This window comes from Polyodon spathula, chromosome 6 (assembly GCF_017654505.1).
Source record: "Polyodon spathula isolate WHYD16114869_AA chromosome 6, ASM1765450v1, whole genome shotgun sequence".
NCBI classification, from domain to species: domain Eukaryota; kingdom Metazoa; phylum Chordata; class Actinopteri; order Acipenseriformes; family Polyodontidae; genus Polyodon; species Polyodon spathula.
The window spans coordinates 36706152-36734137 of record NC_054539.1 but is presented as its reverse complement, the minus strand read 5'-3'; the positions used below and the strand labels follow the sequence as shown (position 1 = coordinate 36734137).

At 40.9% G+C, this 27986-nt stretch overlaps 2 protein-coding genes across 3 annotated transcripts in view; one reads left to right on the top strand and one right to left on the bottom strand.

Annotated features, from left to right (window-relative positions):
• cog2 (component of oligomeric golgi complex 2) overlaps window positions 1-1349 on the top strand; it is a 62940-nt gene extending 61591 nt beyond the window's left edge. Inside the window, exon 18 of the mRNA XM_041252806.1 lies at window positions 225-1349. Coding sequence (XP_041108740.1) covers window positions 225-326 — 102 coding nt within the window. The 3' untranslated portion in view covers window positions 327-1349. The remainder of the gene's footprint in view (window positions 1-224) is intronic.
• agt (angiotensinogen) lies at window positions 942-27986 on the bottom strand. 2 transcript variants are annotated; one of them, XM_041252807.1, is made up of 5 exons: window positions 27892-27986; window positions 15715-16514; window positions 9121-9394; window positions 8883-9030; window positions 942-1843 (listed from the first exon to the last, which is right to left on the bottom strand). In XM_041252807.1, the coding sequence occupies exons 2-5, from the start codon at window positions 16490-16492 to the stop codon at window positions 1661-1663; spliced, it is 1383 nt and encodes a 460-aa protein (XP_041108741.1). In that variant the 5' UTR covers window positions 16493-16514; window positions 27892-27986; the 3' UTR covers window positions 942-1660. The 2 variants fall into 2 exon arrangements, with proteins under 2 accessions (XP_041108741.1, XP_041108742.1); XM_041252808.1 differs by lacking the exon at window positions 15715-16514 and having other exon boundaries at window positions 27892-27945.

Genomic DNA, 27986 nt, shown 5'->3' with positions numbered 1-27986 from the left:
AGTTCTAATTACCTTTATCAATGAAGCTGATCTTTTTCACATCCATTTTTGTCAGAAAACTGTTCGCTTAAATGTGCCATCCCCATTACTAATTTTGTAAATGATTATTAATACAGTGTAATTTCTTTCATATTTCTAAAATTAAATAACAGATCTTTGTATGTAAAATGATAAAACCAGCATAATCAGAATTTTGCTGTAATGGAGTGTACCTTTTGTTTCAGATCCAGAAAATGGGACTACAGACAAGTGACATCAAGCTGTTTTCAGCTCTTGTTGAACTGATTCAGTCAGCCAAAGATCTGGCGGCAACAGAACCACTTTAACTTACTGCATAATGAGTGGCTGTTAATTCTTTTTCTGTCTTTTATGGTACCGAGTTTCCGAAGCACTACAGTCCTGGATTAGTGTTTTGCCGTGTGTTTTTCGCAGTTAAATGCTGCATGTGAACTGGGTCAGTTAGATCATGTACACAAGTTTATTTGTGTATCTGAATGTTAAAGTAATTGAGGGGTGTGAATGAATGGTGGAAATTAAACCAATTGCATAATTAAGAATGTTTTCCCTGTCAATAAAGATTTAACTCCGAGTGGTTCTTATTGCTGTTGTTTTATTACAGAATAAGTAAAAGACAAATTAATTATAGCAAACACTGTCAAACATAGTTTGAAACAAGTCGTTTACCATGAGAAAATAATTATAAACTTAAGTAAAGCATAATTTACTGTTTTTAAGGGAGTTTGGTAGCCTTGGGGATAATGTTGTTCGATGTACTCTTATGTTTCTTCAGAAAAGCAGCGTCCAAACTTGTAACTTCTTAAGTAATAAACGGGAAGAGTTTTACAAGTTCAAGCCGTAACATTTTAAAAATGAAAGTAGCAGGTGCATTCCTGGCATAGTGCAGTACTCAGGTACAAAAAACGTACATGTTTTCAATCGCATTTTGTTTTAGTTGTTTTTTTATTATTATTAAAACACTCTAGTACAAGTTATATGTACCCTCAGTAGTAAAAACCCTCTGTTAGACCACATATATGAATGCTATCGTATACATCTGCATGCAATAAAAATATCAAAACAAATATGGACAATGGTCTTTATGGTTCTTCTAAAATCTGCAAGTTAATATTAATGCACCATAAAGGGGATTGGTTAAAACTCCATGCTACTGCAACAAAATAAATAGTTGAATCTCTTGTAAAAGGAAGGGTACACCTTGCTTAAATTGACTTTGTATCCTATTAAGTTGTTTAAACTTTTTTTTTTCCTGTTAGTTTTGTCTGTTGCTAAGCTATCTAAGGAGACATTGCTCTTCAACATATGAAAAATAAATCCCAAGGCTGGAGAAATAACAGACTGCAAGTGCCTTTTTTATTTTAATTTTTTTATTACAAAAATAGCCTTGATTTGAGTAACAACTCTCAACCTTTGGCATCAGAATTGCAACTTGTAACTGTCAGACAAAACTAGTTTATAGCTATTTCTAAGGAAAGTTTGATATTCTAAGTTTGCTAAAGTTTTTTTTTTTTTTTTTAGTAGACTGGTGTGAGTCTTACTCTATTGAGGCAAAAGCTTAAAAAATGTAGCCCAGTATCTTTATATTATTGGACCACACTTACCATATGTACGTAATAAATGGTTTTATTACATGGTATTGCATTTAATTAGAACTTGGATTAGTGATTCTTCCCAGCAGGAGTAGTGCATCAGAGTTCCCTTCCACGACTGCAAAGAAGAAAGGTTTGTTGATTTTCAGTTCCAGGGGTGTGGGGATGCTGTCCCGACTCTCAGTGTGATTCTCCGAGCCTTCTTCAGTTACTTCAAATATCACTTTATTGAGCACCTGAAAAACAAAACAACTTGTTTTACACCCAGGTTCCATTCTGAAGAGAAAATTTTACAAGATATTTGTTTTGTAAATAACAAATATACAGAAAAGTACTGTACATTGAAAACCTGTTCATTTTTGTGTATGATTGAAATAATATAAAGCATGTAGCAATGGTCTTCATGTATGGTAGTTGGGAAATCTTTTTATATGTTTGCAGTACTGCATGGATGTCAAGTCTCAATGTCTGAAACTCACGGTTTTTCACAATTATGAGAGTCTCATGTCTGTGCAATGGTTTCTCACGTTTGTAGAAATTTGTTATTGTTTGTGAGACTGCGAAATCCTTTATACGTGATACAGTATATTTATACGTTATTTCATGATGGGGGGGGGGGGTCACCATGAAGTGGTGTACATTACCATTCGGTATAAAATGGAATGTTCGGATGCTGCACGCTGATTGGCTGCTGAGGGATTTGAAACCGTGCATAAATATAGTTTAATGTCCAGCGGAAATTATTTGTCAAATTACAGTTTGATTAATAAATGAGTAATACACAACATATTAACCTCGCAGCGAAGAGTTTGAGTAGGTTTTTTTTTTTTTTTTAATACTTGTGTTTTTTATTACTTGTTTTTCTCGATCATTTTCGCTAAAAGCAGTATATGTATTTACAGTCGCTACGTTTTTAGCTATGTTTTAATGTTATTTTAGCCATTTTGGCTAGTTATGCCCTGTCGCAGCCTAGTGCATTGCAAGGCCTGCAACTAAATTTTCCCTTCCCCTGGGACTAACACATTCTCGGCTGCGTGTACTCGTGTTAACTAGCTTCAGACATTTGAGGTAAGTAGCTGGACAGGGCTACAATGAATTTATTTTGAACCCAGCTGGGACAAAATAGTATTCTATTATTGTATTTATTGTTGGAAATGTTGAAAATCTCCAGTTTAACCATGTCTGATGGACTGTTTGTTCTCCAAAGCGGAAGAATATACAATAAAATTACTGGTTTTAAAAAACTATAAAAAAGCTTGTTTTTCTATGTCCAGGGCTTGTGGTATGTTTAATAGATCAATTAAAAAAAATATTCAGCGAAAAAAAAAGCACTTTACAGAGCGTTAAAAAGGGACCAAAAAGAAAGTACACAGAAAGAGTACACAGAACTGCAAACGCAAGTCAAAAAGGAAGTTAGAAAGGCCAAGAGAGAAATAGAAATGAACATTGCTAAGGGGGCTAAAACCAATTCCAAAATGTTTTTCCAATATTACAACAGCAAGAGAACAGTCAAAGAGGAGGTTAAATGTCTAAGAGATACAAATGGCAAAATCGTAGATGAAGAAAAAAAAAATAGCAAATATATTAAATGATTACTTTTCACAAGTTTTTACAAAGAAGGATACAGACAACATGCCCAACATGTCATCCAGTTCCTTCCTGTTTTAAATAACTTTAGCATAACTGAGGCAGAAGTGTTAAAGGGACTAGGAGCTCTTAAAATAAACAAATCCCCTGGGCCAGGTGAGATCATCCCAATAGTACTCACAGAAATGAAGGAAGTTATTTACAAACCGCTAACCAAGATCATGCAGCAGTCTCTTGACACAGGGGTGGTACCGACAGACTGGAAAATTGCAAACGTAATACCGATCCACAAAAAGGGAAACAAAACTGAACCAGGTAACTACAGACCAGTAAGCCTGACTTCTTCTTCTATTATATGCAAACTTATGGAAACTATAATAAGATCCAAAATGGAAAATTCCCTATATGGTAACAGGGTCCTGGGAGACAGTCAACATGGTTTTAGGAAAAGGAGATCATGTCTAACTAACTAACTAACTTCCTAATCTACATTAATGATTTAGATTCTGGTATAGTAAGCAAACTTGTTAAATTTGCAGATGACACAAAAATAGGAGGAATGGCAAACACTGTTGTAGCAGCAAAGGTCATTCAAAATGATCTGGACAAGATTCAGACCTGGGCAGACACATGGCAAATGACATTTAATAGAGAAAAGTGTAAGGTACTGCACGCAGGAAATAAAAATGTGCATTATAAATATCATATGGGAGATACTGAAATTGGAGAAGGAATCTATGAAAAAGACCTAGGAGTTTTTGTTGACTCAGAAATGTTTTCATCTAGACGATGTGGGGAAGCTATAAAAAAAGGCCAACAAGATGCTCGGATATATTGAAAGTGTTGAATTTGAATCAAGGAAAGTAATGTTAAAACTGTACAATGCATTAGTAAGACCTCATCTTCAATATTGTGTTCAGTTCTGGTCACCTCGCTATAAAAACGATATTGCTGCTCTAGAAAGAGTGCAAAGAAGAGCGACCAGAATTATTCCAGGTTTAAAAGACATGTCATATGCAGACAAGCTAAAAGAATTGAATCTGTTCAGTCTTGAACAAAGAAGACTACGCGGTGACTTAATTCAAGCATTCAAAATTCTAAAAGGTATTGACAATGTCGACCCAAGGGACTTTTTTGACCTGAAAAAAGAAACAAGGACCAGGGGTCACAAATGGAGATTAGACAAAGGGGCATTCAGAACAGAAAATAGGAGGCACTTTTTTACACAGAGAATCGTGAGGGTCTGGAATCAACTCCCCAGTAATGTTGTTGAAGCTGACACCCTGGGATCCTTCAAGAAGCTGCTTGATGAAATTTTGGGATCAATAAACTACTAACAGCCAAACGAGCAAGATGGGCCGAATGGCCTCCTCTCGTTTGTAAACTTTCTTATGTTGTTATGTTCTTATGAAGGCAATCAGCTTGTTAATGCAGCACAGCCCACGCCCTGTCGTGTGTTATCCCTTGCATATTCCTGTAGCTGCTACGCAAACTCCCCCCTTACTCCAAAGATAGAATTGCCTTCTTGTCTCAAACTGATGGTTTGTCTGCGCAAGCCTTCTATGTTTCTGTACACACAAGGAGCGAATTGAAGGAGAGGCTGTCAGATTGCCTTTTTCCATCCAACATTTAAGCTCTGTAAAATATATATGACAAACGCTATGGAAAATGGTTTGCCGACTTTTAAGAAGTTTTTACTCTCATACTCTCAATAATAATTACAAAAAAAGTGTCTATTAAAAAAAAAAAAAAAAAGCTATTTTCTTTAATAAAATCCTGGCCAAAAAACAAGCTAAGCACACAAGAGTAAGAAACGTTTTATCACTAACATATAAAGTGACTATAGGAAGTATTCACCCCCACCCCCCTTCTTGGATGTTTTCACAGTTTGTTATGTTAACCAGAAATCTGGATGCATTTAAATGGGATTTTTTTCCCTTTGATTTACAAAACCTACTCAACACTTTCAATGTGTGAAAAAATGAGGGGGGCGGTGAAAATAAAACCTGAAAAGTCTGCATTAGATAAGTATTCACCCCCTTTGCTATGACATCTAAACAAACTCAGGTGCAACCAATTGCCTTCAGAATTCACACAATAAGTTAAATGGAGTTCATCTGTGTGCAATAAATGTGGTTCACATGATATCAGATTAAATACACCAGTTTCTGTAAGGTCCCACAGTTGGGTAGTGCATTCAAAGCAAAGAGCTTAGAGCAGGCCGTCCTCCCAAATGCAGCCTGGTAAGAAGGGCATTGGTCAGAGAAGCGACCAAGAGGCCAATGACTACTCTGAAAGACCTACAGTGTTCCATGGCTGAGATGGGTGAAACAAAATGTGTCAAGGTACTCCACAAATCTGGCCTGTATGGAAGAGTGGCAAGAAGCAAGCCATTTTTTAAAAATTCTTCTTGGAATTTGTAAAAAGGCATGTGGGAGACTGAAAAGATGAGGCAAAAGATTCTGTGGTCCGATTAAACAAAAATTTATTTGGCCTAAATGCAAAGCGCTATGTCTGGCACAAACCCAACATAGCACATCAACCAGGTAACACCATCCCTACTGTGAAGCATGGTGGTGGCAGCATCATGCTATGGGGATGCTTTTCATCGGCAGGGACTGGGAAGCTTGTCAGGGTAGAGGGCAAAATGGATGGAGCTAAATACAGGCAAATCCTTGAAGAAAACCTGCTTCAGTCTACAAAACACCTAAGACTGTGACTGTGAGATTCACCTTTCAGCAGGACAATGACCCCAAGCACACAGCAAACACGACACTGGAGTGGCTTAAATACAAGGTGTGCAAACCTGATAGAGACTTACCCCAAAAGACTCTCAGCTGTAATTTCTGCTAAAGGTGGTTCTACCAAGTATTGACTCGGGGGGGGGGGGGGGGGGGGGGGGGGGTTGTGTAAAGCAAAGGGAAAAAAAATCCCATTTAAATGCATCAAGATTTCAGGGGAGGTGAATACTTACTATAGACACTGTATATGGTAAAATAAAATGAAAAGAAATTGACCTTTTTATTTTATGTTAAACTATTATAAGAACATAAAGTTTATGAACGAGAGGAGGATATTCGGCCCATCTTACTCTCCATTTGTGACCCGTGGTCCTTTTTTCAGGTTGACATTGTTAACACCTTTTAGAATTTTGAATGCTTGAATCAGATCACTGCGTAGTTTTCCTCGTTCAAGACTGATTAGATTCAATTCTTTTAGCCTGTCTGCATATGACATGCCTTTTAAACCCGAAGTAATTCTGGTCACTATTCTTTGCATTCTTTCTAGAGCAGCTATCCTTTTTGTAGCGGGGTGACCAGAACTTAACATCCTATTCTAGATGAGGTCTTACTAATGCATTGTAAAGTTTTAACATTACTTCCCTTGATTTAAATTCAACACTTTTCACAATATATCTGAGCAGCTTATTGGCATTTTTATAGCTTCCCTACATTGTTTAGATGAAGACATTTCTGAGTCAACATAAACTCCTAAGTCTTTTTCATAGATTCCTTCTTCAATTTCAGTATCTCCCATATGATATTTATAATGAACATTTTTATTGCCTGTGTGCAGTACCTTACACTTTTCTCTATTTAACAAGTTTGCTTACTATACCAGAATCTAAGTAATTAATGTAGCGTGGGAATAGCAGAGGACCTAATAACTAATACTTACCATCTGTTAAATAAAGTGGTAGAAACGTAATTTCCTAGTGTGTGAGTTGTTTGAGTGTGTATTATGTTATCAAACTGTATTTTGAAATCAGAAATTTGTTTTCTATGAACAAGTAATCTGCTCCCTGACTGTTTTAGGGAATCCTTCTGAAGTATATTATACGTTCATTCAAATCAGGGGATGAATACTATGCATAGGTATACTATCCAAACTTATAAACTCGCTCGATAAATGGATGGAAAGCGCACAAATGTCTTGTCACGCAGTAATTATCACAGCAATAAAAGAAATGGACATGAATGAGAATTTAATTATTCAAGTCGAAAAATATAATGTTCTTTATGATGCCAGTGTCAGTGGTTATAAAGATAATAAAAAGAAACATGCCATATGGTAAGAAATAATAAAACAATTGGAAATTAATGGTATGTCTATCTCTTTATTTCACCTTACATTTAGTCAAAGTGACGCGGAGCGCCACACACTGGTTTCGTATTTCTGTACAATGACGCTTCTTTTTTTAAAATAGTGTTGACAAATAATAATAATAATCACATTGACACACTAACTGAAGATTTTATTGAAACTAAAAATCAATTTAAAAAAAAAAAAAAGTATATTAAACAAAAAAAAAAGGTTATATAAAAAAAAGTCATAAATTTTTCTCAGTTTTAAAAGAAATCTATTGTGTAAATGGTATCTTTTTTAATAATATTACAATGTTTAAACCAGATATATATAATATATCATATAGATATTATATATATATGATATAGTATAATGATAGAATTATATATATATATAGCTAATATTATATCATACACCACATTAGTGTGTGGTGTACCCAGACTATTTCTTTGTTTTATTTATTTAATTATTCGTCCACAAAAGGCGCAAAAGCAGACAGTATTTTTTTTTTTTTCTGTGACCAAGAGTTGTGTGTGCGTTTTTTTTTTTTTTTTTTTTTTTTTTTTTTTTAATGTACTCGAACTGTATTCTTGCCCTTTGCTTCGCTCCAGGCGGTCTAGGTCAGTGGCGTAGCTGTTAGTCATGTGCAAAAATCTTGATACGTCACTAGTCATATGTATGGAAAGATGAAAAGGAAAGTGCTTAGTCTATGCTTTGGAAAAGACGGTAACAAAATTAGTTGTTTAAACCCGGTTCATTGTTTACAAATCATAAATTGTGCAAAAAAGCGCCATCTCTGACCACAATACCGCATTTCATTTAGAATTTACCAGGGAGGTTACTAGACGTTCTCTGCTTTGACCAGCTCGGAGGGTATCTGTTTTTATTTATTTATTTATTTATTTAGTCCGGTGTAAACCATGCATTAAATGACTGTTGTAAAACCGAGACCTATACGTACTCGACAAGTTTGCAATGAAAAACAGAAGGATGGACTTCGGGATCTAAACATCACGTAAGGTAAGCAATTCTTTTCGTTATTTAATTTGTATGTTTGATAACTGGATGTGATTTGTGAGGTGAAACGTCACAGCTCTTAAAAGGGCGCTTTCGAGAGTTCAGTGCAAGTTTGGAATCCAGTTCACTTTTACTTACAGAAACATTTATTAAATTATTGCCCCCCCCCCCCCCCCCCCCCCCCCCCCCCCCCCCCCCCCCCCCCCCCCCCCCCCCCCCCCCCCACTAAAGTGATCATTTCTAGTGAGAGTATCACGAGCTGTATTAGTTATTTCTGATAGTATTCTCTTACAGTACATCCATAAAGATATTTTACATATATCTGTGGCACTGCAAATTTAGAGCGGCTCCCAACTTTTGTATGTATATTATTATCATGTATGTTATTATTGGAAATATCAAGCTGTTTTATATTTCTGTGTTGTGACATGAGCATATTTTAAATTGAAGTATAAAATATATTGATATATGTAAAATATCTTCAACAGAAGAAAGGGGAGAGGGTGAGAAGAGAATTGATGGTTAGCACTTTGTAAGACAGGAATTTAGTTTTTTCTGCACACATGTAAAAACAAGCAAATGTACCTTGTCAATTGTAAGATGTTCTTTATTGCTTAGTTTTGTGAAGTCTGAACTCTTGCCAAGCAGATCGGGGAGTTTAATATTAGTGAGAATTTCCTTGAGATCAGATACAGTACCCATGGAGAACTTGGGTAGAGACAAATGGACAAATCTACGGAAAAGAAAGAAAACAATTTTTACAACCAGTCTACAGAAATAAATAAATTTTCCAGTCAATTTTTAATCATTTGTTTATTCCTACCTCTTCTTTAGTTTGTGTTGCCACTCAGAAATAACATTTGATGTTAGAAGTGCTTCAATGTGGTTCAGATCCGTGCCTTTGATTGAACGCACCAGAAGCATGTAGGCTTTCTTACTGAATGGAAGTTTTATCACAAAGCAGTTCCTGTTCCCATCACTGAAATACTGGAATACACCAGACTGTGACATCAAAGGTACTGCAACTTTATTTGTATCATCAGTCCAGAACTCTTGCATTTCTGTAAGGTGAGGCTCAAAGGCTTTTTTCCACTTCCCTGTGAAAAAAAAAAAAAATGTTGATTTGGTTATTACTTTTAGATTCTAGTAAAACTAAGATTGCATATAGCTGCATTGTATAGCTGTATTGTATAGCTGCATGTTGCAAGTCAGTTTTGTCACAATGACAGACCTGATTCAGTGTTGATTGTATGTGTTATCCACTCTATTAAATTGGTAATGACATGGACTATGGAGAGATTGTTGGCATATTTCCCATCCTCCCCTCAGTCACGACAATGCCAGTTCACAGACATCTACACTGATAATATTAATATGTTCATAAAATGTGTCTTTAGTTAGCATTGCCTCAAAGTCAATGGCTTTACAAACACAAAACCCTAGGACCCTGGCCTTTCTACTTTGTGAGATGTAACATAGAAAATAATATCTGGTTTTCACACATTTTAGGAATGCAAACAACTTCAGCTCTGTGGTTATATTAACTTAAAATGCTGATTAATAGTGCAGCACTGTGTGTTCATGCACTAGCGCTGTAGCAGAGGGCACTGGACACCGTGGGTACCGAGCAACATGCGCACTGGGTACCGTGGGCACTGCGTGCACCGTGTACCGTATGCCGTGTGGCACCGTATGCCCGTGTATTAGTGTATCAGTCGGCACCTAGCACCGTGTGCACCGAGTACCGCGTAGCACCGTGCTGTCTTGCACTAGCACTGTAGCAGTGGGCACCGTGTGTACCAAGAAACGCGCACTGAGTAACGAGAGCACTATGTGCATAGTATACTGTGTAGTTCTGTGTCTTAGCACTGACGCTGTGGCAAGGCCTAGCCTGGAGGAAGGAACTGTGTACTCTCTAGAAGGAAATAGACAACCACATGCGAGGGTGACTGCACGGGCAGTCGCTCACACACGACAGACAGATAAGAAAGAGCAGTCTACCACGCAAGCGAGGAGGCCGCTGATAGACAGAAAGGCGAAAGGCTCAATCTTTTTCAGAGTCGTTGATTCCGGGAAAGCGGCGAGTCACCTTTCAGCACGAATGCAAGGGAAATACAATCAACTCAGTTTGACCCAAGAAGCTATTTTCTTACACAGAGGTCTTACTGTACCAACTTGAGAAGGAAAAAGAGAAATGGCTTCATCAGGATGACAGTTTTAATCCCTCAGTGGATGGGACCGAGGGCGTCATCCCAGGAACAGGCCTATCGGCAGCTCTGGTATAGAGAGCTCAGCAATTACCTACCCAATGAGCAGGCATATCCTATACATAATGTCGTTGGTGGTCGTCTTCAAATTGAAAGGGAACTCCATGCGTGTATGCTGGGTGTGATTTTAAAGGGGCAACGAACAACGGTGAGAGACGTCCCATTTACATATGGTGGCAGCACGTGTGGGCTTCCCTAAAAGACCCAGAAATGGAGTTTAAAGAGTTGATTGAGAGAATTAACAGAAATACGGCGGAGCAGGAAGCGAGTAACCGCCAACATCAGGAGGAGGTGGAGAGGCTGAGACAGGAGATGGGGTTGCCCCTGTTAGAATTAAAAGAACAAGAGCCAACAAAGCTGGAGCTGCTTCTCCAGAAGTGGAGTCGAAGTGGAAGTCCAGGAGATCCTTCGGGTCACCAGCACCTGAGGAGGTAAGGCCGCGCTGGCTGTCTCCTGACGCCAGAAAAAGTCGGGAGTCTTTTGTCCTGCAGAGGACTCCGAGGGGTCAGCTGGCTGAGCAAGAGGCGACCGACCGCGACTACAGAGGGGTGAGGCGCGCTGATGTCTCAGCCCCGACGTCGGGTGGCCCTGCGATCCGGGCTGGTGGCTGCGCTAGGGACCACGACGACCCCCACCCTTGGAGCGGAGAACGAGGGACCCGGTGTCTGACCTGGTAGGCATCCGACCCTGCTTCTCCAGAAGTGGAGTCAACATCATCGACCACAGCTCTGCCGCTTGTTCCCTACTCCGCTGTCCCCGAGCACCCAGAGATCGCTGCGCTGCTGCCAGACATCGCTGGTGTTCCCCCTGTTCGCTACTTCGCTCCCCCTTGGTGATCTGGCAAGAAAGACGCCGTTACTCAAAAAGTACCATCTGAAAGCATGTCTGGAGTTTGCCAGAAAGCATGAGAGTGACCCAGCTGCAATGTGGGAAAAGGTTTTGTGGTCAGATGAGACCAAGATAGAGCTTTTTGGCCAAAACTCCAAGCGCTATGTATGGCGCAAACCTAACACTGCCCATGCCTCAAGACACACCATCCCTACATTCTCATCAGCAGGGACTGGGCATCTTGTTACAATTGAAGGAAGAATGGATGGAGCAAAATACAGGAAAATACTGCAAGAGAATCTGCTTCAGTCCGCTAAAAAAAGGAAGCTTGGGAGGAAATTCACCTTTCAGCAGGACAATGATCCCAAGCACAAGACCAAAGTAACATTGGAGTAGCTCAAGAACAAAAAGGTGAATGGCCAAAACTCAAAGCGCTATGTATGGCGCAAACCTAACACTGCCCATGCCTCAAGACACACCATCCCTACATTCTCATCAGCAGGGACTGTCCTACAGTGGCCCAGTCCTGATCTCAATCCCATTGAGAATCTGTGGCACTATTTGAAAATTGCGGTCCACAAGCGTCGTCCAACCAACCTGAACAATCTGGATCAAATCTGCCAAGAAGAATGGGCCAAAATGACTCCGACACTGTGTGCAAAGGTGGCTCTACCAAATATTAATGTGTAGGGGTTGAATGCAAGCAAGATATTTCAGTTTTTTATTTTTCTTAAAAATATTTCCCAACATAAAACCAATGTCACCTTACAATAATTGATTTTGAGTTTACGTGTTTTAAAATAAAATATCGAACAGAACGAAATTTTAATGTACAATTTGTAATTCAGTAATATGAGAGAATTGGTCAGGGGCTGAATACTTTTGCATATATATACCGTATTACTTCAATTTGGCGCTGCGGTGATTATTTTAAATATCAGTTTTCTAATAAACGTTTTTAATAAACGTACGCCGCGGCGTTTAAAGAGCACTTCGATTGTATCGTGTGTAATTAAAGAGACGCTGCGGCGATTATTTTAAATTGATCAAAATGACTGTGGCCCTTAAACCTATATATATACAGTGCCTTGCAAAAGTATTCAGCCCCTGACCAATTCTCTCATATTACTGAATTACAAATTGTACATTAAAATTTAGTTCTGTTCAATATTTTATTTTAAAACACGTAAACTCAAAATCAATTATTGTTAGGTGACATTGGTTTTATGTTGGGAAATATTTTTAAGAAAAATAAAAAACTGAAATATCTTGCTTGCATAAGTATTCAACCCCCACATAATATTTGGTAGAGCCACCTTTCGCTGCAATAACAGCTTTAAGTCTTTTGATCAATTTAAAATAATCGCCACAGCGCCAAATTGAAGTAATACGGTATATGTGTGTGTGTGTGTGTGTGTGTGTGTGTGTGTGTGTGTGTGTGTGTGTGTGTGTGTACCGTATTACTTCAATTTGGCACTGCGGCGATTATTTTAAATTGATCAAAATGACTTTGGCCCTTAAACGAGGGCAGCAATTATACAAGGGTGGCCTTTACTAATAATACTATGCTTTACAGACGCTGCAGTATTTTATTACATGATTTAAGGCATTTTAGAAGCAGCGCCGTAAGAGGCTGCAATCTGCATCACTGTACTCCTGTAGAATGTGAAAGACTGCTGTGCTGTAAGTAGTTCATCCTGGGTTATGTTTTGGGACTGTACCTTAAAATACAATGTGCTTTCTAACGTGTGTGTACTATAGTGTAATCGGCCAATCAATCACAGGCGTTCATTGCCCATTTAAAATCAGACCCAGCACACGGGAATGAGGTTTTAAGCGCTGATGCTAACCACAACAGGAACCTCTCTATACAATAGGACAGCTAAGCTGATTACCTGTTAAATAAACATATATGTATATATATAATATATTCTAACAGTATTATAATATTTATAGATATATAGATATGTTGGTTAGTACAAATAGGATGTCTAATATATATATATCATTTTGTTTAAAGCTGGAAAGAGCTGAGTCTGTGTTGTTCTTTCAAATAGGTGTCTGTCTCTTTAATTACACACGATACAATGGAAGTGCTGTTTAAACGCCGTGACGTACGTTTATTAGCAAACTGATATTTCAAACAAATAAAAACACAAAACAAAACCTAGTCCTTCTTTAGGCGCTAACTAAACTGGTTAACAGTAGTGCTATCTAATGCAGGGCAGAGTTAGCCTGTTCCCCTGTTTAAACTATTTCCACAAATCACCTAATCCAAATCACCATCCAGCAGTTCTTTGTCAGAACCTGTACCTTTGTTTCGTTATCAGAAGACTCTTTCTTTGTCTGACACACTTTTCCACTGTACAGTTTCTTTTCTCTCTCTCACTTCAACCCTCTCTCCTGAACACACATCTGATCAGCATTCGCCCATTAACTATACAATTAAGCAATTGTTACATTTGTTATCATACAATGTGTGTGGCTATATATATATATATATATAAATCTAATATATATATATATAGATGATATATATATATATATATAGTATAAATATATATATATATATATATATATATATATATATATATATAATCATTGTTACATTGAATAAATAGTTGGAAGTGAACTATTGTGAATCTCAAATTCCATGCAGAGGGCTGATGAAGTTTAACACGTATTCAAACTAATTGGTGCATTAATAATTTTGCAGCCTTTTTGCTTATTTGTTTTTATACGTTTAGTAGAGAGACCTACAAACTATGTAGAAACAGCTAACTGTCATTCTACCAGTGTATTGCAACTGAACAAATCTTTTCACTTTAATCTGACCCTTAGTTTACTTAGAACATTTAAACTATAACAGAGACAACTACTATATTAATAACTGCATGGTGACACAAGCTGGCCATGTGACTTGCCCAAAGTCCCACAAAGACCACGTGATAGATTGCAATGCTTTATTTGGTAATGCATAAGCATGATAATTGAGTGTGACAGAGACTGAATGACGCTTGGTGTTAGATCTTCTTCCCGACCTGTTAGGGCACTAGAAAGAAGGAACAGAGTAACCGTAAGCAAATGGCAAGACAATTTATTCCGTAGGGTAGGTGGAAGTCGGCCATTTAGGAAGGGGGTGGAGCTACGGCACCCAAGCTCACTGACCCGGACGGTAGACGGCGTGGCATCCAAGGATTAGGAGCAGATGCATTCATTAACCTAGGGGTCATGGGCGAGGGTATAAATAGGGGGCTTAGCTTCAGTGATCTGTTCCTTTGTAGATGGTTAGCAACAACCTAGAAGGAGCCTGTAATTTGTGAATAAATCGTGAGTGTTCTGAGTGTTAGTCTTTCTTTAACACTGTTTGTTTGTCTTGTTTGTTTTTCAAAGAGTACTTGCACGATCAGGAGCTGTAGCCAAGGACAGGCATTAACCCGGACATCAACACTCACTTTTAACTTCGGAACTGTCTTTGCACCACAAGCACTTAATTCACGTACTATAGGAACTGTGTCTGTGTCTGTATTTTTGTTTTGTGTGGGTGAGGAAAGACGGGGCTTTTGGTTGTGGGTCAAACCCGTGGGATATTACAAACAGGAGTGATACACGCCGCTGTACCACTTCCATCATTGTTTGCAGGTTTTGCCTAAGGGTCTGGACATTATAATCATTAATGAACATCCTTGCATCTGTAAATCATTTGTCTGTGTAAATAATCTGCTCTGCACTGCACTCAACTGCACGTATTCACCACTTTGCCACATTGAGACAATGACTTTATGAGTCCCAGCCTCATTCTTCAGAGGAAATTGCACTCTAATTGGGATAGCAGGATCTGGGCTGCCAGTGCTAAAGATTTAGAATGATTTAGCAAAGTGTATTAGCAGTGGTAGGACTTGGTCTACCATTGCTATTAGATTGCTGGTTAAGCCACCCCTTTGAACAAGGCTTGTTGCAAGGTGGTGGATGGGGGAGGAGGAGGTTAATTTACCAAAGCGACAAAAATAAGGGGATTTACCTAGACCATGATACTCTGATTGAGGGATCAGCCCCCTTTCAGAAAATCAGCCTTGGCTTCCCGGGATTAAAGTTTTAGTGTCCTCTGGGATTTTACAAAATATTAACATAACTGATGGCACCTTTAACAATGCTGAACTAGAATTCATCAGAAATCTCTCAGCTCTAGACAACCCCTCCCTAGCTAATAATCCTGAAGCCTCCTCCTTTCTCAAAGGTCTACATTTTGAGTGTAGTATTTCAGTTGATGGGCATTCACTGTGTTTTAGTATCTCTGTATATTTATAAAAAAAGTATCTTACCTTTAAAATGAACATAGCTTGCAAATAGCAAATCTGTCGAAGAGTCGATTTCATTAAACAGGCTTTTGACTTTCCTAGAAGATGTGGCTTCAACAAAGGAATTAACCAAGCTTTCAGCATGCTGTGGGTTTGAGAAATGGACTGCTCTTAAATAGGAATGGTCAGAAAAGTCTTGAATGCCTTTCACAAATTCTTCGGACAACTTTATACCAGTGTTTAAAAATGCCCATACAACCGTAGTGAGCTCGTCGCTAGAACCGTCAATTAGAGAGTTAATATTCTGAAGAGCGTGAAGGACTCTGTGACCGTCAATTGGTGATGTACAATTTTCTTTGTCTGTTTCCTTAACTATCCCAATGAGGTGCTGGAGTCTAGTAGCTGTATGCTTGGAGGCTCCTAAATATAATGTGACCAAAGTCCCAAAGCTGTTCACAGGTGAAAACAGAATGTTTCCCGTCTTCTTCTGTTTAGTCATGGCACTGTACATTCGAAAACCAAGCATATTTTGCAAACCAGCTAAAACATAAGTATGTTGGGTAACATGTTTTGTCTCACTGGAACCTCTCTGTATTGGGCTGCCTGGCTCTGAACCATTCTGTGATTCAATAGGTGTTGGAACAAAAGTCATTTTATCAGGGAGTTTCTCATCTTGTCCTCCTACAGTCTCACAGCTGGAATTTCCATAAGCAAACAGGTTAAAGGGGTGGACGTACACACGATTTGAGGCCACAAGAGAAATGCAGGACAAGAAGAAGAATGTTTTCAGGGTTTTGTGCATGTTTTTCTCTTAAACGTTCCCGCTGCAAAAAAAAAACACACCATTTAGTAAGTTTAGTAAGTTTGGTTTGAAAGGCTTGCCATTCTTTAAGGCATTATTTATACATTCTCTTATCTGATTTTCAGATTTTCCATTAAAGTAAATAATTCCCTACATTTCCTCTGCCATGCACATTCATGTGTTATTTAGGTCTCAAATATGCTCTTTTGACATAAACCCAGGTTTTATCAAACTTGTATTTTCACTTTAATTTGGTGTTGTACCATCAGATATCATGTTTTAAAGAAATCTCTGTTTGCAAGCCGTGCTTTTACTTGTACTTCCCTGATCATTTCACCTGTAGCGTGAAATTGTTCCCATCACTTCACTGGCTTCTTTCCTGTCAATAACCAACTAGCTGCTTCCCCTATTTACTGATATGCTTTCAGCCAGTAAGATGCTTTGACCAGAAAATTCTGCTGAGGTGAAATGACTGAGGAAGTGCAAGTGTAAACAGATAACCCACGAGCAAAGCATTGAAACTGTGAGCTTCCTTTAACCTAAAGTACTACCAGGTGTCATGTTTAAAAATGAAAATGCATGTGTGCTATAACATAACATTTTTATTCTTTCAAACAGCAAGACCTATTTACTAATGGAAGAGCAAAACAGGCAAGATTTTATAAAATTATTCTGTTTGCAACAATTACATTAATTGCCCCAAAAAAGATATACAATGTACAAACATCCCACTATGTATCTTGACAATTGCACATGGGGGTATGTTGGTAGTCCAGATATACATGGGTGTGATTTTAATCTGTTAGATTCTGAACAATAAACATTTTTGCCCAACTGTAAAATTAAATAGTATGTATAGTTTTCAGACGTAAGGAGAGTCACAGAAAGTCACAAAATTCCATACAGTATCACAATAAACCAAAACAGTAACAGTTTTTACCACTAAATGATTTTTTTTTTAAAGAAATATAAAGACAACATAATATATACAGTGTGTGTGTGTGTGTGTGTGTGTGTGTGTGTGTGTGTGTGTATATATATATATATATATATATATATATATATATATATAATATATATATATAGTATACCGGTCTACGTAGGTTCCAGATGCATCCAGGCTCAGTGGAGCACCCCCCCACCCCCCACCCTCAACTCCAGGGGGTCCCACTGTGTGCAGAATGCCTTGACCCCCGTCGAGATTGTCAATATCTCCTCCCAAGCAGGCCGGCAGCCCTCTTGCAGCTGGCGGATCAGGAACCCTCAGACCTCATGCAGCGCCCCTTCACTGGTGGAAGACACGCTCCCCAGCGTTGTCGCTTGTCTCTTCCAGGTCCAGATGATCACAGTACCAGCACTGAGCAAAATCGCATGTCCAGAGAGACATGGCATCAGCGTTCCCATGCCAACAGGCCCGGTGTTGGAACCAGAATTCGAAGCCTTGAAGCACCTCGATCCAGCATGTCACTTGCAAGCCCCTCCATTCTGCGCATACGGAAGTCCTCCATAGCTTTGGCCTGCAGTGAAGGGGGCTGTTGGACCAGCACTCAGGTGGGCAGCAGAGCAGTAGTACTGGCGAGTTGTTGGACTGGCTGGTGAGAGGTCCAGCCATTGTGTTGATGGGCATGCCGGGCCGGCAAGCTGGTCAGCTGGTCAGCTGGTGAGCAGGCGGCTAGTTGGTGAGCCGGTTGGCTAATGAGTAGCTGGTGAATTGGAGCAACTGTTGAGCAGGCTGGCGAGCTGGTTAGCCAGTTGGCTGATGAGTAGGCGGTGAGCTGGTGACACCCCCCCCCCCCCCCCTCCTTACAGACGGGCTACGTGGCCTGTCTGTGAATGGGGGATGGCAGTCTGGGCCAGCATGAGGATCTGTTCTTTGGCTCCACTAAACAGACTGTAGTTTTCTCAGTGGTATCTTCCCAATAAACGCATTCCTCGCTATCTTATCCCTAGTTTTGTTTTGACAGTTCTGGGTATGCCTTTTGTATTAACATGGTTACATCATTGCCCAGTGCCCCCAATGCTTCACCCGATTGTCTCCATCACTCCATCCGCCATGTCACGTGTGTGACGCTGGATGCGGATGCCAAATTGTTGTTCCACTGCAGCTGCTAGCGTGGTGTAGTTGGTCCTCTCCCCCGTCGGTAGATTCAAGATGCAGCTCTGCGCCTCTCCATCTAGCTCAGCGATCAATTGGCCTCCCCTCTTGGTCTCCGACCACCAGTTCACTGGCGCGATCGCTTCAAATGCACTCCGGAAAGCCTCCCAGCTGCCCCGTCCATCAAACCGGTTTGTTTTGATGCATGGAGATGACGTCATTGCTTCACCCTGCGTGGTCATTGACGGCCGCGCCTCCCGTACCACCATCTTCTCACATAGGGAGCCTCCACCACCTCAGAGTCACTTTGGGTGGTTTCAGTCGGTTTCAGCCCGCAGGACCTCTTCAATTTGGCGCTGGGCCTCTTCCCATTGTCGGCGAACCAAGCTCTCCAACTCACCCATCTGCCGGTTCCTCAGCCATGGCGGCCCCCGTCGTTCCTGTCCGGACTTGGTGCTGCTACACTGGCTCCCTCCTCACTGTCTGGCTGTGGCCTTCGCATTCGCCTTGACTCCGCAAGGCGGTATATCTCTGCCCGTACCTCGCTCTTCTCATCTGCGACCAGCTCTTCTCCCCACCAGGGCTAGCTTTTTTATATGCAAACTTATGGAAACTATAATAAGATCCAAAATGGAAAATTACCTATATGGTAACAGGGTACTGGGAGACAGTCAACATGGTTTTAGGAAAGGGAGATCGTGCCTAACTAACTTGCTTGATTTTTTTGAGGATGCAACATCAATAATGGATAATTGCAAAGCATATGACATGGTTTATGTAGATTTCCAGAAAGCTTTTGACAAAGTCCCGCACAAAAGATTAATTCTCAAACTGAACACAGTTGGGATTCAAGGAAACACATGTACATGGATTAGGGAGTGGTTAACATGTAGAAAACAGAAAGTACTGATTAGAGGAAAAACCTCAGAATGGAGTGTGGTAACCAGCGGTGTACCACAGGGATCAGTATTAGGTCCTCTGCTATTCCTAATCTACATTAATGATTTAGATTCTGGTATAGTAAGCAAACTTGTTAAATTTGCAGACGACACAAAAGTAGGAGGAGTGGCAAACACTGTTGCAGCAGCAAAGGTCATTCAAAATGATCTAGACAAGATTCAGAACTGGGCAGACACATGGCAAATGACATTTAATAGAGAAAAGTGTAAGGTACTGCACGCAGGAAATAAAAATGTACATTATAAAAATCATATGGGAGATATTGAAATTGGAGAAGGAATCTATGAAAAAGACCTAGGAGTTTTTGTTGACTCAGAAATGTCTTCATCTAGACAATGTGGGGAAGCTATAAAAAAGGCTAACAAGATGCTCGGATACATTGTGAAAAGCGTTGAATTTAAATCAAGGGAAGTAATGTTAAAACTGTACAATGCACTAGTAAGACCTCATCTTGAATATTGTGTTCAGTTCTGGTCACCTCGCTATAAAAAAGATATTGCTGCTCTAGAAAGAGTGCAAAGAAGAGCGACCAGAATTATTCCGGGCTTAAAAGGCATGTCATATGCAGACAGGCTAAAAGAATTGAATCTGTTCAGTCTTGAACAAAGAAGACTACGTGGCGACCTAATTCAAGCATTCAAAATTCTAAAAGGTATTGACAGTGTCGACCCAAGGGACTTTTTCAGCCTGAAAAAAGAAACAAGGACCAGGGGTCACAAATGGAGTTTAGAAAAAGGGGCATTCAGAACAGAAAATAGGAGACACTTTTTTACACAGAGAATTGTGAGGGTCTGGAATCAACTCCCCAGTAATGTTGTTGAAGCTGACACCCTGGGATCCTTCAAGAAGCTGCTTGATGAGATTTTGGGATCAATAAGCTACTAACAACCAAACGAGCAAGATGGGCCGAATGGCCTCCTCTCGTTTGTAAACTTTCTTATGTTCTTATGTTCTTCTGTTCTTAGCTTTTCAATTTTCAATCTATGTAGCATTTTTGGGTTCTTGGGTTAGATATGAGAAGCTGAATGGAGTAGAAGACTCAAGCCGTTTATTTTTACACACAATAATCAATAAAATAGAATCATAAAGTAAGGGAAGGAAACTGGGAGTCTCAAATGAAAATAAAAAGATTTTTAAAACTTTTTCTTTTTCTTTACCCTACCCTTTCCCACGCTATCTCGCCAACCCACCCATCTCTCACACTCTTAGCTCACCCTGCCTCCCACGTCTTTCGCACTATTCCTGCAACCCAATTCCCCTGCACACATATTCACATACAAAGTAGCCCCTGCACGCATACACAATGCAAACTGCTCCATGCACATACAAACCAAACCAGCATCCAGCGCTCAAATAATTTCACAGATATTTGCAGAGCTTTTTGAGATGTTATAGTAATAAAATAATGACTTGGATCGTATTATTTTTGGTGATAAAATGAGTGATCAGGAGAGGATTTATTAGTTTGCATGTCTATAAAGAGGTATGTGAAAAATACAGCGAATAACAGACCATGCCTGTAGCTCACTGACCCGCTTAGCGGAGGTAATAGTGAATAGAAAAGCTGTCTTCATAGAGAGATATTTCAGGTCTATGGCATAGGTACACTTTCAACATAGAGTTGGATTTACCCGCCTCTAGTAGATCTTGCATAAACTGTACTATAAGTGCTATAGGGCAATACACGAGATCATGGCTATGCACCAGTTTTGAAAATATTTCCACTTATAGGCATACAAAGCTCTTGTGAAAGAAGCCCTAGCGTTCTGCAGTGTAATAACTACTGCATCTGAGAGCCCTAGGGCAGACAGACGGTCCCGTTCAGGGGCCAGACCCACAGCTGGAGTCTGCCCGCTTCTGGGTACCTTTTGCCTGGCTGAGGAGATTTATGGCAAGCAAGATCTCCCAGGGTTGGCCCTGCACATCTGGCAGAGGTTCGAAAACCAGGTTCTCCTGGGACATCTGGGGGCCACCAGTCGAACTGTCGCTTCCTCTCTCCCGATCTTCTCGAAGTATAGGCGGGAAAGTGTATAAAGGCGCTTGGGCCATTCGTGCAAGGGGGTGTTGATGCATAGTGGACCTCCACAGCTGCAGAAGAAGAACCACAGGGGTCAATGGGTAGTCTCTGCCGTGGCAAAGAGGTCAAACTGGGCTTCCCTGAAGCATTCTCAAATGCACTACACCGCCAGAGGGTGCGATCACCATTCTGGCGAGTGAGGGCCCTCCCTGGAGAGGATGTCCACCGCCCAGTTCACCTCTCCCTTGAGATGTACAGCCCAGAGGGACAGTAGGTGCCTCTGTGCCCAGATCAGTAGCCGAAAGGCTTTGCGGTGTAACCCTGGGGACCTAAACCCTTCCTGGTGGTTCATGTACGCAAACCGCGGACTCTTGTGCCTGCCCAGACTGCCCCCCAACCGGAGTTAGATGCGTCTGTCGTCACCACTTGACGGTTGTAAATAACTCCCATCCATACGCCTTCACTCAGGTGTGGGGCTTGCCTCCGCCAGTGTTGTACATTCCAGCACAGGCCAGGCGAGGGGAGCATTGCTGCGTCCTGTCAGGACGCCTCTCGCTCTTTGTGAGCGTTGCAAGATCTCCCCTACCGCTGGTCCAAAAGTATGGCCAGTGGAGAGAGGTGTGTCCAATAAGATGGACTTGTCCACATCCAGGACCCGCGCCTGAGACAGCCACAGCTGTCTGTGCAGCACCACTAAGCCTGGCAGACTTCTGCCCAGGGCTTGCCCTTGGAACCCCGATATTTGCAATAAAGTGCATGAGACTGCGTGTAGCTCTGAAGCTAGCGGCTCGGGAAGGGTAACAGCGCAGCATGCTATCCAGGTAGGCCGTCAAGACACTTCCTGTGTTTGCAAGGCATGTCACCTGTGCCTCTGCTGCATAAGCCTTTTTCTGGTGGGCTTCTGTGATCCTGCATTGGCCGTTAGGGCATACAGCATCCTTGGCTAGACCTCCTACTGGTGGCAAGTGCGGCTGCACTCTTGGACACGCTGGGCGCTGAGGCCGGGTGTTGCCAAGAGGATTTGATCTCCTTCAGGAAGTCCGGGAACACCGGAAAGGGCTGGGGGGGTTGAAGTCTGCGCTGGTCTGAAAACAGACCTGCGCTGCTGGGAACTTGCCTTACCAGCCCTTTCCATCAGTGCCCGAACCAAGTTCGAGAGCACTGGAATCTAAGTCTCCAAGACGAGCTCGCAGCTGGGGGGGCGTTACCTGAGTCAGATCTGGGTCCTGAGTCTCAGTTTGCAAGAAGGACTCCTCATCCCAGGAAGCCGCTAGGGAGAGCACATCGTGTTCCTCCTCGCTCATGACCAAGTCCTGTTGCTCAACCTCTGTAGCAACCACTGGCGAAGCCAGGGTATGCTCTGTGGCAAGCGCAGAGGGGACCTGCTGCCTACTTAAGTGCTCGAGTATCTGCGCCATTTGGCCCTTTAACTCTGCAATATCCCTCACCTAGTCCGTGTTTCTAGCTCTCTTTCTGCCACTCGAGGGAGATCTATAGCAATTGTGATGGTGCTGTGAAGCCTGCACAAAAGGAATAGTTTACGCAGGACTTGGAGGGTAGGGAGGGGAGGGCTGGGATCCCGAGACCGATGACGGCTCTCCTAAGCTGGCTGCAGGATTCTCGTCTAAGAAAAACGCCAGTCTTTTTTGTAGGGTACTCTCCTTGGACCAGGCACAAGTGGAGCAGGGTGACCTGTCTGCCAAGGCAGTAGAGTCGTGCTCAACGCTCAGGCACCTTGCACACAGTGTGTGTTTGTGCTGTGGAAATTGTCAGGGGAAAATTATACATTTCAGTTGAGGTGTTTAGCTTCTATAATGGCAACGGAAACGAAGCGTTGAGGCTGTATAACACAAAAAAAACCCAGTGGATTGGGTCTGCTGTTGAAACACCGCAGGCGTCGAAGCACAGAGGCGGCGAGTCCTCTAGGCACCGAGGGTGTCCAAGCATCGAGGCTACCGAGGGCGCAATGCACGGAGCTCCAAAATCCTCGAGGCATTGAAATGCCGAGGTCTGGAGTCCTTGAGGCACTGAGGGCATCGCAGCGCTGAGGTACAGAGGCTGTGGGGCAGCATGCCACCGAAGGCACCGCTGCACAGGCTTGAAAAACCTTGAGGCGCCGAGGCATGTAGCCCTTGAGGTAACAAGGATGTGGAGTGTCCAGACACCAACGGTGCCTAAGCGCAGGGCTCAAAAGGCCTCGAGGCGTTGAAACGGCAAGGATGCCAAAGCTATCGAGACTCTGAGGCACAGAGGACATCGAGGCCTAGACACGGGGGCATCAAAGCACCAAGCAGAGAGTACCGAGGGCAAAGCACCAAGGTACTGGGCTGCATGTCTATGTCTGGGCTGCTTGCAGTCACACAACCAGGAACAGCTTATAGCTTGCAACGGTGTGGAGCGTAGCCTGCAGACAGTTGCAGTGCAGTCAAGTTGCGAAGCTTTCACTGGAGTGGAGCACCCAAGTTGGCATCCAGAATGCTAGTCTTAAACTGGTGCAGCATATAGCTTGCAGCGGGCTAGTGCAATCATGAACCTGGAGAAAGGAGAGAGACAGAAGAAAGAAAAATAACCTGTTCACCTCCCCCCCCCCCCCCTTTTTTTTTTTTACACACTAACACACCTTATGGGTGAGTGGTGATGCGCGTGGTCTGCTGAACAGTAACGGCAAGGCCTAATGGAGGAAGTGCACGGTTATTTATGTATTTTTTTATAACTGCAATGCAGTAGAAAAGAGACACTCGACACAGCAAGCTGGAGTGTTGTCTTTTTAAATTTTTTTTACTGACAGTAAAATCAATAGTAATCGGCAGCCTGTAGGGGTGCTAGGCCGTGCACAACGAATGGGCGTACTGAGCCAGTCCAAAGCCCTCGAGCCAACAGTGGTGCAAAGCAACACTGGACTCGATGTAGGGTCATGTCTCCCTTTTTTTTTTTTTACAGCTTCAAAGATCAGAGGGAAAATATAAGGAATTTGCAGCAAGCTGCAGAGGTTAGAAAGCAGCAAGCAATGTAGGCTGATGAAGAGAGTTTTTTTTTTTAAAAGAAATACAGTTTTGTGACGATCAGCGGCAACCAAACAACAAGGCCCACTTCAGCTGCCAGGCGGTGGCTGGGGGAATCACTCGACATCAGGGATGCGGCAAGGCATAACCCCATGGTGGAACTGTATTCTCCCAAGCAAGAAATAGACAATCTTTCATAGGGTAACTGCACAGGCAGTTGCTCACACACGACAGACAGTAAGAAACAGCAGCCTACAACGCAAGTGAGGAGGCTGCTAAAAGACAGGAGTCGGCGATTCCAGGGATGTGACAACCTAACTCAGAAGCTCTTTCTACCCACATACTCAGCTAGACATTGAGGTCTTACCATACTATTTAATACCGTCTCGAGAAGGAAAAAGAGAAATGGCTGCCTCAGGATTAAGGGTTTAGTCCCTCGATGGGTGAGACCGAGTGCATCATCCCAGCAAGGAGCCTATCAACAGCTCTGATCTAAAAAGCTCAGCAATACCTACCCAATGGGCAGTAATAGCCCATACATAATGTCTTTGGTGGTCGTCTTCGAATTGAAAGGGAACTGCTATTTTTATTTAAAGATCCAATGCTCTTTCAGCGCTCTCTCCTATTCTTTAGTTTTCACACTAACTACTGCTCATACTCACACAACCAGCTGGCAGTGCAGTGCCCATTTTTTTTGCCCATTATCTCCTGCTTCCCCCTATGTCTTATACCATTGGTCAATTCAAAACACAATATGCAAATAAACTCTGGTGATTGGTTCCTTCTCCCATTCGTAGCTGTCTACCCCCATTCACAAAAGTAGATAGCCCAAGCAGGTCAATCGAGGCGGCACCCACGTAAAAGAGAGAGAGCAGCACGCACTCGCCACACATTCTGGTACAGACACACACATTTATGCAGGGCATTTTACAGCACAATCCCATCCCTCTCCCCAATCTCTGGTGCAGTCCATATTGCCCATGACTGGGGAGAGGGATGGGATTGTGCTGTAAAATGCCCTGCATAAATATATATATATATATATATATATATATATATATATATATATATATATATATATATATATATATATGTGTAACATTACAAGAATGTGTACTTTTAAGGAGCATGTTTTTTAAACAAGTATTTTTTTAACATGCCTTTTTGGGCTTACTTTGCTTGCATTGAAATTTACAATTGCAATCATTACCTCACAAAAACTATAATTATTCAGCTTTAGAAATATTATTTATTTATTTTATTTTTTTTCAGCTCTCAAAAGTTGAATGTGTTTAGTTAGTTACGCCCCATTCAATTACGTAGCCGGTCTCCCTGGTAATATGACTGGCATTTCATCTAACTAATGAAAACGCGTAAAAGTTGGAAACGGTTCTTTATTGACTGATCTCTTCAGACCAGCAAAAATTATGTGGGAGGGAGGAGGGAGCATGGAGCATGACAGCGGGAGGAGGGAGTTTCAGAGGCGGGAGGAAGTAGATTCAGAGAGAGGAGGGATGAGGGAGTTTCAGAGGAGGGAGGAGAGAGTTACAGAGGAGGGAGCACATAATTACTCTTTTTTGCCTGATGTAGGAAGATGTCCTAATATGGACACCATACTGATTCATGTGGAGAAACATGTACGGCAGGAATTGATCACAGATCACACAGCTGTGCAGGCAGGGCAGGTGATGCAACAAACTGAAGGAGGAGTACACACATACATTAGATCAGGAGCAACAAAATACCTGTTTAACAAGAACCACCCAAATCTTTTTTAAAAAAGCTGAAACTTTTAAGATGTTATTTTGAAAAACAAAATTTTCAGAATGGGATAAGGAAATGATGTAGTTCTAGCAGAGTTCAGGGAGAAGGGGAAGAGCGATCAGAATGGGGAATTTTGATTTGATTTGAATACTTATTTTTGCTTTTTTCCACTACTTTAATTAGAGTCAGTGATGTCTGATTCAGACGCATTCAAAATCTCACCTACATTACGGTTTCCCAAAAGGTCAATATTTACATAAACCTGGTTAGTTATTTTTATTGAGATAAAGTGGCTGCCGTTTTTGTTTTGTTTTTTTCAAAATTCTACTGGCATATGGATAGAAGTGCCGACCTATGGTGATATGCTGTAATATCAACACCCCCATGACCTGTTTTGACCAATCAGGATAAAGTATTTAAAATACCCATTTTATAACTGGTGTAGCGTGCATGGGGGTAGGGGGTCAGGGCTGGTAGGTAACAGCAATCTAAAATATATTTGCTCCTCCAGAGGTATCGGTGCCATGCTTCAAAGCAGGAGGTCCCGGGTTCCCATCTGACCTCCACCCATGAGAAGCCCCTGTTTGCGGGAACCGAGGTTTGCCACTTATATGTATATGTGTGTGTGTGTGTGTGTGTGTGTGTGTATGTGTGTGTGTGTGTGTGTGTGTGTATATATATATATATATATATATATATATATGTGTGTGTGTGTATATATATATATATATATATATATATATATATATATATATAGTATATATATATATATATAGTTTTTAATTAAAGTTCTGACTGTTATATATCATGTAATCAAATAAACTACACAATGATAATGCAAAATGTGTCAGTTTTTCGCAGTATATGGAAAACTACAAAGCGGTATATAATACAATATGTTAACGTAACATTATTCAGCAGGTTTAATTCAACTTTATGCAGCAAAATTAGTTAATTCTATAGGGTGATGCAAAACCTTTGGCCATAGCTGTATATTCTGAACTTTACCCTTTATTTTGGAAACCTTCAAATGAAGGCGCCTAAGCTACATTGAACAAATATACAGCTGCTTATCTGCTGCCTGCAAGGTCTGAAAATCATTACATAGTATACATGCAATTATTTGTGCTCTTTCATTAGAAAATGTTGTGCTTGTTAAATAGTAGTTGGCATTCATTCAACAAATATGGCTCCATCTAATAAGAACATTACTGTGCAATAATAACAAATATATAAAACAGTCAAATACAACTATTGAAGTCTATTATACAATATATAAATCACAAAACATCTGTAAAATAATTAATGTATAATAAAATAGCTTGTTTACAGTTAAAACAAGATTTTCTCAACAGTCAATAATAATGTTTATAAATACAAATACAAATAAGATAATTATCACAGATACTACTAATATTCATGTTCTTAAAATCCAATAGAAATACATTTTCAGAATATTTTTCAAACTAATGTGGACAAAAAAAACCTCTTTTAGTCATTGTGCAATAAAGTATATTTGTGCTTTTTTTTCTTCTTCAGCATGGAAATGTTGAGTACTTACCTAAAATGCTGTTGATTCAACTGAAACCGGACTACCAGTAACTTGGACTGCTGATCTGTTTATAAAGCAGAATAACCTTGTAGTTACTTCACAGT